Source organism: Tachysurus fulvidraco, chromosome 17 (genome assembly GCF_022655615.1).
Source record: "Tachysurus fulvidraco isolate hzauxx_2018 chromosome 17, HZAU_PFXX_2.0, whole genome shotgun sequence".
In the NCBI taxonomy this organism is placed as follows: Eukaryota; Metazoa; Chordata; class Actinopteri; order Siluriformes; family Bagridae; genus Tachysurus; species Tachysurus fulvidraco.
The window spans coordinates 17,325,537-17,339,989 of record NC_062534.1 but is presented as its reverse complement, the minus strand read 5'-3'; the positions used below and the strand labels follow the sequence as shown (position 1 = coordinate 17,339,989).

At 36.8% G+C, this 14,453-nt stretch overlaps 1 protein-coding gene across 1 annotated transcript; it reads left to right on the top strand.

Moving 5' to 3' along the window:
• Nucleotides 1-638: 638 nt before the first annotated feature.
• On the top strand, nucleotides 639-12,820 carry ccdc69 (coiled-coil domain containing 69). The gene is made up of 9 exons (XM_027135479.2): nucleotides 639-935; nucleotides 6,063-6,123; nucleotides 6,925-7,103; nucleotides 9,411-9,498; nucleotides 9,585-9,658; nucleotides 9,824-9,925; nucleotides 10,041-10,160; nucleotides 11,048-11,145; nucleotides 11,519-12,820. Exons 1-9 carry the CDS (start codon nucleotides 888-890, stop codon nucleotides 11,691-11,693), a joined length of 945 nt encoding a protein of 314 aa, XP_026991280.1. The 5' UTR covers nucleotides 639-887; the 3' UTR covers nucleotides 11,694-12,820.
• The last annotated feature ends 1,633 nt before the right edge of the window (nucleotides 12,821-14,453 follow it).

The window sequence follows — 14,453 nt, the reverse complement described above, 5'->3', positions numbered from 1 at the left end:
TTAGTTCTTCAATATATATACACACATATATACGTATATACGTGTATATATATATATATATATATATATATATATATATATATATATATATATATACGTGTATATATATATATATATTGCATGCACAATATATATATAGTATGCACATGTATAAATATGATCAATATGATCAATACATTAAAACTGAATTTTAACATTAAAATTTGTAATTGTATAGGATGCTTTTATATTCTTTATGCTATAATTCTATGCTATTAAATATTAATTAAATTCAATGCAATTTATATGTTATGACATGTTTTGAAATTAGTTCTGGTGGAAATAAAAAATAAAATATCTGAATAATAATAATAATAATAATAATAATAATAATAATAATAATAATAATAATAATAATAATATGATGATGATGATGATGATGATTAATATATTAATTGATTTATATTCACAATGCTGTCCTTTTGTAAGTTCTTAAATGTGGTATTCAAAGATAATATCAGGTCAGTGTGCTTGTTATGCTTCATTTGAACATGTGGTGACCAACTACATCGGTAATTACGGTAAAATTCAAACTTCACAAGCGCTTTCAATGTTTTTAAACTTTTTTATTTATTTATATATTATTAAACAAAAAACTTTCTGCATCTTGCTAAGTTTGTTGTTTTGTTCGAGTAGCCATACAGTAGTTTGTTAGGCTACGTCGGGTCATGTTGGTGTTTTATTAGGTTAACGCTGCTTATTAAAGTGTAGCGCGTGGCCGCCCAGCGCGTGCACTGGTGAGAGAGGTGAACTCGTGCAAGCTGGACTATTTTGAACGCGTCGTTTAGCCGGTTAGCTTTTCTGTTTCTTTCGCCTCACACAAAACACACAGAGGCGACAAGAAAGTCATGGGCTGTCACAACAGCAAAGTGTGTGTCCACGTCCGCCGTAAAAAGGTAGGTTTAAAAAGCTTTCAGTTTGATTTCAGTTTTGATTTGAGTAAAGTTTAAATGGAGAGAAACACTTGAGTGTGAGCGGTTTCCAGCTGAAGGAAATGAGCTGTTGCTCTTTAAGCTGCTGACTGACTTCCTTTCTCAGAAGAAAAGATGTCAGGTTTATAGATTTTGTGTGTAGAAATTTTCGGTTTCGATTTCATATCAACTCGACTTGTTTATCGTAGATTAGTAAGACGTTGTGTGTATCGTTAACAAACGCTGGGTTAGACCGTGTGTTTTTGTTTGGTCTTTTAACTTCCTTAAGCAAAGATATTAGGGTTTGATGGAGGAATAAATCACTTCCTCTCAAACCTGCATATCATCATAAACTTGCTTGTTCAAGTCTGTTTAAAAACCTTCCAGTTAATACTAATAGTCCTTCTAGTACAGGAGTATTAATCCCACTAATCCCACGTTTTTCCACAACTTGCCTTTTGTGTTTTCTTTTGAGCAGAAAATGAATGTGTTGCTCTTACCATCTACATTCAGCACAAACTTGAATGTTATTAAATGTTTCGAGACATTTAGTCATCCTTGCCATCCTTCATCTAAGGTTCAGAGGAAGGGTTTGATTCATGTTGTTGATACACCTGAGATCGAGGCTGTATTTGTGTTATATCTGCTCTAAAACCTGTTCAAGCTCTAACCTGATCTGAGTTCTTCATCGTCGCTTTTGTGTGTGTTAAGTTTCTTCGTTGTCCCTGTCATTTTAATAGCTTAATCATTTGCCTAACACATATTAGACTGCTTTTTATCTAAACCTGGAAAAGCAGTCCTGTGTATTGTGGTGTTTGGTTGACGTACAGATTCATCTTAGTGTTTAAGGACTAATTTGATTAAAATAAATAGCACTTCCTATGAAGCCCCAAATGTGTTTTTGTCATGAATGTAGCTTAATCTGTCTAGAAATCCAAGATTAAGGCTTAGTTGACCACTAAGCAAACTTGCCAAACAGGCCATGCCTTGAAATTTTTACAAGCCTTTTGTGTGGTTGACGTTGACAACTGGAAAAGTGTGAAAGTCTCCGTGACCTAAGTAAGGGAGCACTAGAGAAGACCACTGGTGGCTTCATTCAGAACACCCCAAAAACACCGGACAGTAAGTAATAAAGCCAAGGGTTCATCAAACTTTATAAAGGCCCACTAAAGCCGGTTAACAAATGTCTCATGGTCTGTTTTGAATTAGTACAAAGCAGTAAAAATCCTGTGCGTCAGGTTCTTTAGTATATTCTGTAAACTTTTTAATGTAGAAAGCAGTGTAGTTTTCAGGATGTAATGACATAATCAGGGTTGTGGTTTTAGTTTTTACATGCTTCAGTTGTTTCTGATGGCCGGCTTTATGGAACACTTGAATCCGCTGACAGATTTGTTAAGGGTTCAGACTTGTATTTTCATCATTAGGTGATTACTTGATGTATGCACCAGATCTGAGTTTGAATTCCACAAGAACTTCTGTAATCCGCAAAGCAGAAATTCTGATGCAGCCATGTTTAAGTTTAAAAGCTGTAGGGTGTAAAAATTTTGAAATATTCCTCGCTGACCTGTGTAAAGTTGTCCATATGTGAGAGATCTTGCATGGACATCTCGGATCCATTTGTCTTTTAGCTTTGCCACAAAAGCTTCAAAACCTTAAATCACCTCCAGACAGCAATGGCCTTGAGAATTCTTAAACATTCACAGTTGAGCCACACATTTTTGTAGACGAATGGGGGAGTTTTCCCTTCGGCTTTATAAATGACTAGCTGTATTTCAGTGTGTGAAGAATTCTTTTAGAATTGCATGGTAGTAAAATGAATATCATCACTGGGACAGACTTATTCACTTGAGTATTTCTCTGTGCTGTGTTTATCACCTGTTTATAATATGTCAGAAATTCCACTTTGTCCCATAATATGTCTATTTCCACTCAGATTTTTGAGTAGATCTAAGGCAAGATTCACTAGAAGTATTTTTCCATGTAAACAAACCATTCTGAAGTCCTGTTAACTTTTGAATATTTGCTAAGCATTTTGCTCACCTTCTGGAAGCAGACAGTAACTTATCTACTCAGTAGAAGCTCTTGGTCCCATTGTTCATACACAGCTTAATAGATTAGCAGGATTGTAATTGTTGTTGGGCGCATTACCAAGGCAGAGATCTGTCAGCTCAAACAGGCTGGGCTTATGACAAATCCAGAATATTATAATCAAAGATCTGCTTCAAATAAATATTCCCTCATAATATTTTTAGAAAACTTTTTGATTTAGCCCATTGACCGCAAACACAAAACTGTGCAACTAGATTATGGGTGTAAGCAGAAAATATGCCCAGATGAAGTCTGGTTGAAATGTTAAATATAGAGATATGTTACTGTAAGAAATCTTGGCGCTCTGTAATGAATGAGCACTAATGATACTGAATAAATGTACTGATATATTTGCAGTTTATTTTTATTTTCCCACAAAGAAGTGAATGAGTTGTATGCATGAGGCATCTGAAAATAGCAGATCATTGGTAAAAGAAATAGATTTAAAAATGCATTGTCTGACTACATTAAAACTGATTATTTCAAGTGATCATTACATGTTTGGTTATGCCTTCATACATGTAAACTAGTTTAGGGGAAATATTCAGAAACTATTTTGTTTAACACATCTGTTCATTAAGTTAGCCCGTGTTCCTGTTTTATAAGCAACAGACTCTTTCTGGCAGTAGGGAACACATGATCTCAAACCATAGCCAAGAAAGTGTGCAGAAAATGAGAGCATGTTAATATTAGGACCTCCTTAAACAGACCATACATATATCATGAAATTACATAACTGACAATTTCTGTACATTTGTTAGTTCCTGCCTAGCAGTCTTACTTGTAGGTTAATCAGTATGCAAGCATTAATTGGAAATGAGAATGTTTTACCCACTCCATCCATCTGGTTCCACCTGTTACTGCTTTTCTTTCTGTCTCGCTCTGTTCACCTTAACCCTGGGTTGCATTCATGTCACTGCCAAATTAGAAGGATGACACATTAATTTCTCAGAATTACGAAATGCACTAAACGGCCAAAAATTTGTGGGCACTAGACCACCACATCCATATAAAAATCTTGTAATTGTTGTAATGTTAGAAGCACTAAATTGTATACAACATCTTTGTATCCTGTTGCATTAATTTCCCTCCACTGGAACTAAGGAGCACAAACCTGTCCCAGCATGTCGGTGTCCCTGCACACAACATGAGATCTCTTAAGAATGGTTTAACAGGGTTGCTCTAGGAGGACTTGTGACTTGATTCTAGCACCCTCACGAATTCTCTTGAAACTGAATCGACAGATCTCCACAGCCACGCTCCAAAATCTAGTAGATAGCCTCCCCAGAAGATCGAACAGCAATATGCACATATGGCTGTAATCGTCAGGTGTTCACAAATATTTGCCAAGATGGTTTAGAAAGATTCTAGTGTGATTAAATTTACTTGGTCAGGCATTAGTATACTTGGCCCCAGTTTCCTAACAAGCTGAGATGCGCAAAGAAAAGCATTTTAGTTTACTGTACTTGAATATGTAAAAGTCCACCCCATTTCCTAGCACCCAGGAAGCATACTTGCATGTGATGGGGCTTGGTTTTAGTGATAGAACTGAAAGGAGAAGCTACATTTGTTTAGTATTTGATTTTCAAAACAGCTGGCTTCATATGTCCAGATCAGGTGTGGAATTAATTTGGCTACCCTGCAGTTGTTAACAGCACAGCCTGCCTGGGACAAGCAGATTATTCATCAGGGCTATTTAGTGAGCTAGCAGATAAATTGATTACTGTAAGTAGGCTCTGAGACCGTGTTCACTCGCATTATTTGTCTCTTATCCAATAATCTGAGTTTAGAACTATTTTAACTAGACATACTCTTTCATTTGCATGGATGACAGACAAATAAGGAAAACAAATGTAGAAGCACTAACGAAGCCATGTAAAATGAAGTGCAATGCAAAACTAACTCTGTTGGCAAAAAAACTCAATCACAACTTTATTTAAATATATCAATAGAAATAATAAAGACATGACTGTGACTTACTGACTGGCCCATTGGACTGGTTAATGAAATAATGCTTAGTCACCACCTGGATTGCAGAACAATTTTTGTTCTGGCTTCGTTTGGAGGAAATCAAGAGAAGCTGCTCTCACATCTAGTTCTCTATATGATTACTCTGTGTTGGATTTCATTTTTATGTTTGGGTTCTTTCAAAGAAAAAACACAGAGCTGGTCTGAAACCTTCAGATAATGTTGATTCTCTATTGAAAGAAATGCTTCATGAGCAAGTCTTGTTTCTGTTGGATTTTTTGCCTGTAAGTATGGAGACAAAAGATTTAATAAACCTTTAAAGTGACAGTTGCTATTTATGAACACACCCTAAGGCAGGTTTATGTTGAAATAAAGAATGATGGTCACTTTAATGAATAATGTAGTTTTCATGGACATCCAGAAAAATGTTTATTTAAAATTGATATTCCTACAACCAATCTTTAGTAATGTTCATTTGCGGTCATTAGAAGACTATCAAAGTAGAATGTACTGCAAGGAATTGGTGGTTGAAGGTGCTGTCTTCAATTCATGTAAACAAAACTACTAAATTGTCTCTACTTTGTATTGGGTCCTGTATAACTATGGCTTTAACGATTATCTTTTCAATTTTAGGTATTTGCCTAAACCGTTTCTGAATATTGTTCCGTTCTGCCAAACATTTAATTATTTTTTGGAATGGTTAAATATTGGACTAAAACATTTAATGCCTAAATATCTTGGTGAATTTATTTCGAAGTGCTCAGGTTTTAATGCAATCCTCTTGGTAATCCTCTAGAGTTTGCCATGTATAATGAACCGAGCAATAGATAAAAACTGCCCCAATGTCTTGAATTGCAAGTGTTTTTATTTAAAAAATATATATTTGTGTATTATAATATATATAGCATATATTGTCATATGTTCTTTGTTATATGTTCACTAAAGCGTGTACCCTTGTTGTAAAATACTACCATTGTAAGCAAGCATCATTGTTGTAAATTAATTTTATTCTTTTTTTTTTCCTTTTTTTTTTTTTTTTTTGTTTCCTTGCTCAAGAAAAAACAAACAAAGAATGAAAACCCTCTCAAGGAGATCAGCAGCACTCATGATGGAAGTGGTAAGTGTTTTTTCTGTCCTTGACATCTCACTTAAACATGATGATGCTCCTTTGCCAGTGAGTGTTTTATGACGAAAACATGTTTGCTGTCTTTAAGCACTTGGATTATATTAATAATTTTATTAGCACTGACAAATTGCAATGGAAAAATAGCAATACCATAGTGACCTCAACATTATGACATGAGAATGCCTGACCTAGGTATTAGTGTAAGGACAGTCTCCTGATTCCTTACAGATGTTCAAACTCACAACACATCTTTGAGAAATGCGTTTCTGTGTGAGTAAATGATCCACAAATGATCGCATGATAACTGACCACATCTGATACATCTTCTAGTCATTCTCTTTACTACTCTGACTTGTTTGTTGGGTATTTTTACAGTTCTTATTTGTCATGTCACACTGCTAACTGCTGTACATGGTTTCGTTACATTCCAGCATATTGGTAGACACAAACACCGGAACATGATTAAATGCAGAAGAACATAAACCTGTGACTCTAAAGGGCAGGCCATGCTTTTCACCATTAAGAGCTTTACACAGTTACAAAATTGTGTTTAGTGTGTTTCAGCTTGCTGTATCTCCTTTGTGTTCTGGAGCAACTCCTATTCCTTAATACTACAAAGTAACTCTCTTTGTATAGAACTCTCTGTATATTATTGTGTAATTCTTTATGGGACTAATGAAGCATGGGCTGCAATGCATTAAGACAAGCAACATGATGTGAGATCTGTTTATCCTTTTGTGGTGCAGATTGTTACAACCTGTTGTGGCTCATTCCACTGTTGTTACTTACCAGGACAATGCACCGCAGATGAGAACGGCACTGGTCCAGCGTCACAGCTGGAGAAGTACGAGTGGCAGGTGAAAATCTTAGATGAAGTCCTTGCAGCTTCAGGAAGTGAAGAGCGAGACCAGCTTCTGAAGGATCATCATCACGGTGAACTCTGCGTGCTAGTGCACACTCTCACTGAGATGGTAACTCCATGAAAAGTTTTCATGTATATACTTATATAATCTGAATCCCTGATGCTGTCTCTGGTTGTGTTCTGCAGAGGACCCTAAATGCTCTGCATAAGTATTGTTTCAGGAACAACATGTGTAATAAATGTATCATGATAAATTGTTACTATAAACTAGGGCAACACATAAATAAGGAGAAACAACATCAGAAAGCTAAGCTGTAAGTGAATTTTTAAATGATTCATCGCATCCACCTGTAGTGAAGGAATAACAAGGGTTTATTATTGTGATGCACTGAATTCTCAATTATTAAATAAGTGATGACTAAATGTGTGAGATGAAAGAATGTGGAAGGTGAATCATGGCTCCATGTGCCATTTCTCTCAAAACTTGAAAGTGATAAAAAGAGTGTGTTAATCATAGCCATTTTTTGCCTGTGTGAGTGGTTTGAGTTGCTTTTAGCAGAAGAACAGAAACATTATTATGACTAATAATGTAACCAGCCTTTATTGATGCTAGTTTCCAGCTTTGAAAGGACATGCTTTGCTCTTCACAACCTAGCGATTAAAGTTTTAGAACAAATAAGGCTTATTTATTCACAGGATTTAGGCTATTGCAGTACAAAGTTACTACTTGCCTTTGAATGTGAACCAGGTCTTTCACAGACGAGTTGCTTCAAGCTGCAAGCCTTTCAGACACAGAAAAGAGCAAACAATCCAGACAATGTCAGCCAGTTATAAACTGTAAAACTGTCACTAATAAACAAGGTGCCCTTTCAATTATATAGACAGGTAAAATGTAATTGGGAATATTGCCCATTTTCTGTGTATTTATCACTATTTCCTGTTTGGAGCTGTGATTATTGCCACATCTTCTGACCAACAAAGCCAGACCTGTTCATTGTGTGCTCTGTGGTTTGCAAAGCTGGCTTTCTGCTTGCTCATACCCTGGAGAAATATGCTTGCATCTACAAATGACGAATTAATAATGTATCTCTGTCAGGAGTCAAGGTTCTTTTGTTCTTTGTGCAGTTTTCTCCCAGCTGTCATGTTTTATTCAAGGGATGTGATAGCTCAGTGGTTATGGTGTTGGGCTACTGATCGGAAGGTCATGGGTTCGAACCTCAGGTCCACCAAGCTGCCACTGCTGGGCCCCTGAGCAAGGCCCTTAACCCTCAGTTGTAAGTCACTCTGGATAAGGGTGTCTGCTAAATGCCATAAATGTAAATGTTCTTCAAAATCACCTCCTGGATGACAACTTCTGTCTACGAGGCTAAGCATTCATCACCTTACATGCTTAATAATGGAGGTGCTCACTGGACATTTCAGTGTCCAGTCTTCTACCTAATAATTTATTGGGCTGAGTGTATATGTCTCAGAATTTTACTCATCACTGCTGCATAAATAGGATGCCAGTTAATTAAATCTCTCTGATCACAGTAGCACAAGCACCTGCAAATCCTGTAGATTTCTTCTTCAAACTGCAGAACATGGACACCAGGTCTTCATATTCAGGCATATACTTGGAATGTCCATTTCTGTTGTTGTCACACGCTTGTAGTACAAGATGTTGCTGCTTCAGTGTCTCTGTGGTGAAATGTTCTTTGCCCTCCAGCCAGAAGAGCCTTTTTTCTGCAACAGTTTTAATGATCTTCCTATTCTAAAACATCATCTAGACCATCTCGTATTCTTTTTCCCCAAAATTAAGTTGCATGAATTTCTTCTTATTTCTTGCTGGTTTTTAATTTATCTTCAGTCCTTTTAGTGGCTCACTTTTGTAATGTCTGTGTGCTTAGGTTTGAAATTGTTGCTACCACCTAGACCACTCTAGCTCTTGTACAAACTGGAAAAGAGTTTCCACTAAATGACTAAATGTAAATTTCTTACATAACCTTGACATTTACTTTAGAGCTGGATTCTGTACCTATATTGTTTACACTTGGTGGAGGGCCTGATGTATGCTTTGCAAAATTCAGTCATGATTAATGTAGTCATGCTGTAAATCTACAGGGCAATAGTCTGATGTTTTTCTCGAACTGTAGAGATATGCATGAGGTGTGTTCAGCTATCCATAATCCTAGTGCTCCTTGGCTTTCTTTTTTTTTTTTTAAAGACTGTTTCTTTAAGTGCTGCAGAGTACATATATCACCTGTCTAAAGCCACATCCTCCCCAAGAGCAGTGAGACACCAGCTGAAAACCGTACGCTTTGTCGAGCTTCTAAAAAAAAAAAATGAAGTAAACGATTCTACTTGACAGATGTGCGGGTTCAAAGCACTGTGTATTTTTTTTAATCATATGGTTTATACATTATCATGCCAACAGGTAAAGTCTGAGACAACTGCTGAGCTCAGTGCTGTTCATGAGAACCAGCTGAAGAGCTCTAAGGAACAGCACCAGAAAGAAGTGGAAGGTATGTACCTGTAACACATCAGCAAGAATGGACTTTTTTTTTTATCCATGTACCCGTATAAAATAAGGTACCCGTTTTCCCCACAGAGCTGAAAAAGCTTCACAATGAAGAGAAGAATGCACTGCAGGAAACGCACACAGCAGCTGAAACTGCTCTAAAGGTACTTCAATTGAAAAGAAAACACTGCAGTTCTGGCTGTCAGTTTTCTCTTTTATGAATTGTATACGTTATATTTTATAAACCTTGTTTTAGTGTGTTGAGTTGCACATGCCATTTTGACATATGAATGATGTTTTGGTCTGAACTCTGTGTGAACTCTGAACAGGAGCAGATTGAGCAACTGACGGCAGACTTAAAGCTGTTCACAGAGTTAAAGCAGCGAGTTAAAGAATCCACGCTGAAAAGAGACCTTCAAAGAAACATACAAGTACATTTCATAACAATAAATGGAATAGAACTTTCAATAAATCGCCTTTTGTCTGTACAATGTGTTCAGTAAGAATGCAACATTTTGCTTTTGTGTCTTGTCCTTCATTTGTTAGACTCATGGTAGCCCGGGTGAATTCTGGGAGCAGGAACAGGAGAGTCTGCTAATTGTCATAGAGATGAAGTGTGAGCGTTTACAGGATCAGGGAAGCAAGCTACAGCAGATGGAGGCCCTGGTATAAACTCCCACTCACCATTTTTGGTCAGAATGGAAACAAATGACCTCTTCCTCTTACACTTTCAGGCTGGATTTAAAATTCCAGTTCACCAAAATGCAGAGTTTCAAAACAACTCCATATTGCAGTGCTAGAGCTTCTTGATTATGTTCAACTCACCAAACTCTTGACTTACAAATGAAAAAAAAAAATAGAGAACATTTTTTTAGGGGGAAAAACACAGTTCCAACTGTAGAAACACTGAATTATATAATTATCTTGTATTCAGTGGCACCCTGACATCATGTTTACACACTTGCTATTTTGTCAGGTACACAAACCGTATAGGTGCCGTTTATAAATATACTGAATTTCTGTCAAGCTATTCTGTTGTCCTGGTACCGTCCCTCTATTTTATTTATTTCTGAAATGTTATCTCTATAGGACCACTGAAAACTAAGGACTGTTTAGCTGACTTGTCTTCAGTAGGCAGTTTCTGCAACATGAAATTCCATGTCACTGTCATTTAATGCTGTGCAGAGGATGGTCTTCTACTCAAACAATATAGGATGATTCCATCTACATATATATGTACATGATACTGTTCAGTATGCTGGTCTGTGATGGATTGTGTTCTTTCCACATGCTCGGTATTCCTGGATTATGATCAGAAACCATGAGGTTTATAAAAATTAACTGTAGAATGGTACTCCAGTTCATGGCAAGGTAGCATGCACATACACACACACACCTACATGCAATTTAGAGTGACATCCCTTTGTTTGGGGGGAAACTAGTGTGGACTGTTTATTGGATAGTCATGATCTAGTTACGGATTTAACATCTACCGCTTTATCTCCATGAAGTTCAACAAATACCCATAGATTGTGTTCATGCTGTTTTCTCAGGTTGAAAGGAATCTGGCTTTGGAAGATCAGGTTCTGCAGGTTCTACAGCAGAATGAGGACCTCAGAGTTCGGACAGACAATTATCAAACATTAATACAGTAAGCGGGTTTAAGCTTTTAAACTCCCATGAGCTATTTGTAAAGCACTTTAAAATCAGTTTTGATTGCCCACATTTATTAGAATTCCAACAAATGCAATAACTTGTGGAAGTTCTCAAAATATAAACAAAAAAACATTCCTTCTTACTGAATAATATCATGAGTTGAAGGACAGTATTTCTATGACTTACTGCTAGAGAAGATTAAAGAGAAATTGTGTACTAACTTTAATGTCATACATTTTCTTTATTTTCATAAAATACTGATAGTACACTTATTTGTTAATATTGAGAATGCAAGTAAATTATTTTTTTTCCCATTAACCTTTGCACTTTTATATTTTTTCCTGATTCTTTTATTTTCCTTCTTTCAGCCAACTGTCCAAGGAGCAGAATGAGCTGCAGGAGGCGCTGGAGAAGCAAACATTGCAGAGCCAGAAACTCAGTCAGGAAAAAGAGGAGTTGCTCTTTAAACTCCTCCACAGACGGGACTCCTGCTCATCTTTTCACATATCTGCCATAGTACCTGCTAAATTATCACAAAGTTGACCTGGCCTCAGCTCCACCATCTCACACATTGGACTCCACTCACCACAACCTTGTGTTTTTAAACGCCAGAGTTAAGCAGTCCATGCCTCTCAGTTTTAGCCTGCTGCTGGTTTCTTTCCAAACAACTGTTTTGAGGAAACTGGTTTTTATGCCATGCTGAAACAAGTAACCTATTACATGAGTTTTGCATATACTCAACCACTGTGTCAGTTGGGGAAATTGGCAGGTTTTTTTTGTTTGTTTGTTTGTTTTAAGTTAGGTTTTTATTATATTTTTTAAAATTTTAGTACCTGTAACACAGTTCATTTTAGAATTACATTGGATCAAACAACATTTTGTACTGTATGGGTATTATGATGATGTATGTCTGCAGTTTGATGAGGAATTTAAAGTATTTCATTTTCCTCACACACCTGATTGAGCCCATGAAGGGTTTGATACTGATTTGTTGGATGAGTTGTGTTCAGAGCCACTGGAGTGAGAACTAATGCATTGTAATATGTTACTGGAAAATGTATAACACATTATTTAAATTTATGGATAAATTTAGCATAATGTTACAGTTATTCCAGGAAACTGACATCAGATGATGCTTTCTGATTAGATTTTTTTTATTACTTAATTTTTTTTGTCCCCCCCCCCTTTTTCTTCTTTGCCTTAGAAAAGCCAAAGCACTTGTAAGTGTATTTTAAAGCAATAGCTTTTCAGATGCACTGGCACTTTTACAACAGTATTCATGTATGTATGTATATATTTGTATAAGGAAGGGTTTTTGTTGTTGGGACATGTAAGACCTGTTTGTTTGCATGCTTAGACTTAGACACGATAATTAGTATACATTTTGAGTGCATTAACCTTTTGTTCATTGAAATATGAGTAACTAGTGAGTGACTGTGTGTACAGCATTGTTTGTCAGGAGAAAAAAGTGTTGGGCAGATGCTAAATGACCACTGCTGTATGTGTGTTCAAATGTTGCTGAGAATGAAGGCATTTATTGTCCATCCACGTTTTCTTCTTTGTGGCCAATTTTCATACTCCATTGTGTGTTTACCTCTGAAGAAGTGCCTTTTAGGGCTTCACAAAGAAAGACTCAAATTAAATAAAAGCTGCATCTGCGGTGAAATGTTTTGGATTGTTGGTGCTCATGGAAACATGTAACTGGGTGCCTTTGAGTGGACTGGTTGTTCTTCCAGAATTGTTAGAAAGACTGAGAATTTGTGTAGAATAGATGGAAAAGATTTACGTTTTGAGAAATGCAGTACCACTGAATTGAAATGTGGCCAGCAGGGGGCAGAACGGTCATGATGAAACGGCCACAAAGCAAAATGTTATTAATTTTTTCTACTTGACAGACTGAAGTGACATATAGTAGCATTTTAACATTATAAAAACCGTACTAACTATAGTATTGAACGATAAGATTTCACTTTAATGTTTATAATGTGCTCTGTTTATGCCACATTGTAGACTGCATAGGATCAGACACCATTTGCATGTACAATTCTTAATAATTCCACTCTTCAAAAGTGTACCTATATTTAAGTAAGTATACTATACTCAATCCCAGGGGGTATGAAAGCCTTTATTTTGGCTACATGGTCTCTCACCCTCGAGGTGCCATGATCTCATGTTGATGGTTAACAAGTGACCCTTTTAGCGCTGAGTCAAGTTACCCAGACGCGCACTTTCACTGTGGCCCATGCAGAGAGAATGATTAGTGGGGTTCTGTTCTTGCCAAATAAGAGCAGCAGAGATACGTGATTGACATCCTGATTGGTGATGTGTGCCCTGTTGTGGCCTCTTTTCCTCATCAGTTTCTCTGCTCACTTTGCGGGGTGCGGAACACTTCCCTCAATCTGCGCCCTTGTGGAACGGCTGAGCGGATGTAAGAGGATCACTTGCTCTATGACTGTTTGACATGTTGGGACAATACCTGGCCAGGCAGTGGGATAAGTGCAGGTCAGTCCCCTGCAGTGATGTCACACGGTTCCCAGAGCATTTAGCAGCCACCTGGGAGGATCTTCGTTGCCCGAGAGGAAGCACTTGAAAGGGATACGAAAGCAGCTCAACACGCTCGCAGACCTGTAGTCAACACAGCGTCCTGTTACAGCCCCTTTCGTGCAAATAGAGGTGCTGACCCACCTGCACTTAACATTTCATGCCAATAGTCTTCCAACAAGAAAAGGTGGATAAATTAAGTGCCCCTGCTTCTTTGAAACCTTTCCAGGAGGTCTCTCTCAGTTCTTCAAACAATTAAGCGGTTGTGTTTTCGTTTATTTTTGTTCCTTTAAAACATCTTTAACGCACAAAGCAGAGATTATGCTTTAAATTGCCTAGCCTTAAAATGTTTTTTTTTTTTAGTTTTGGTACGCGTTATTGGCTTAATATATTTATATTAATATACAGAAAAATTGTAATACCACATTAAAATTTAAATGGATGGATGGATAGATAGATAGATGGATAGATGACGTTTCTTAAAAATCTCGTGGTGTAACTGGGCTTGAAATCATCACTGTTCTTGGAGTAATTCAGTGCGACGGTGCTGGTTGGTCAGGTTTTTGATGTAGATGTGCCATTTGTGCACAAACAGTTCTCTAAATATTAGGTATCTAGATAACTACTAAGTAATTAACTAACTCATTTTTTTTTTAGCCAAAACTGTTTCATGTTATGTTTAATTATTTATCTGGTAAAAAAAATCATTCTTCCCAAAATCTAAAAAATAATATAGGACAAAACCAGTAGGAGAAAGAAAGA

Excerpts from the sequence above, each read along its gene's own strand:
- ccdc69 (XM_027135479.2), top strand. The coding sequence starts at position 888 with ATGGGCTGTCACAACAGCAAAGTGTGTGTCCACGTCCGCCGTAAAAAG. Across the intron at positions 9,926-10,040 it reads ACCTTCAAAGAAACATACAA|ACTCATGGTAGCCCGGGTGA; the intron begins GTACATTTCATA and ends TTCATTTGTTAG. Across the intron at positions 11,146-11,518 it reads AATTATCAAACATTAATACA|CCAACTGTCCAAGGAGCAGA; the intron begins GTAAGCGGGTTT and ends TCCTTCTTTCAG.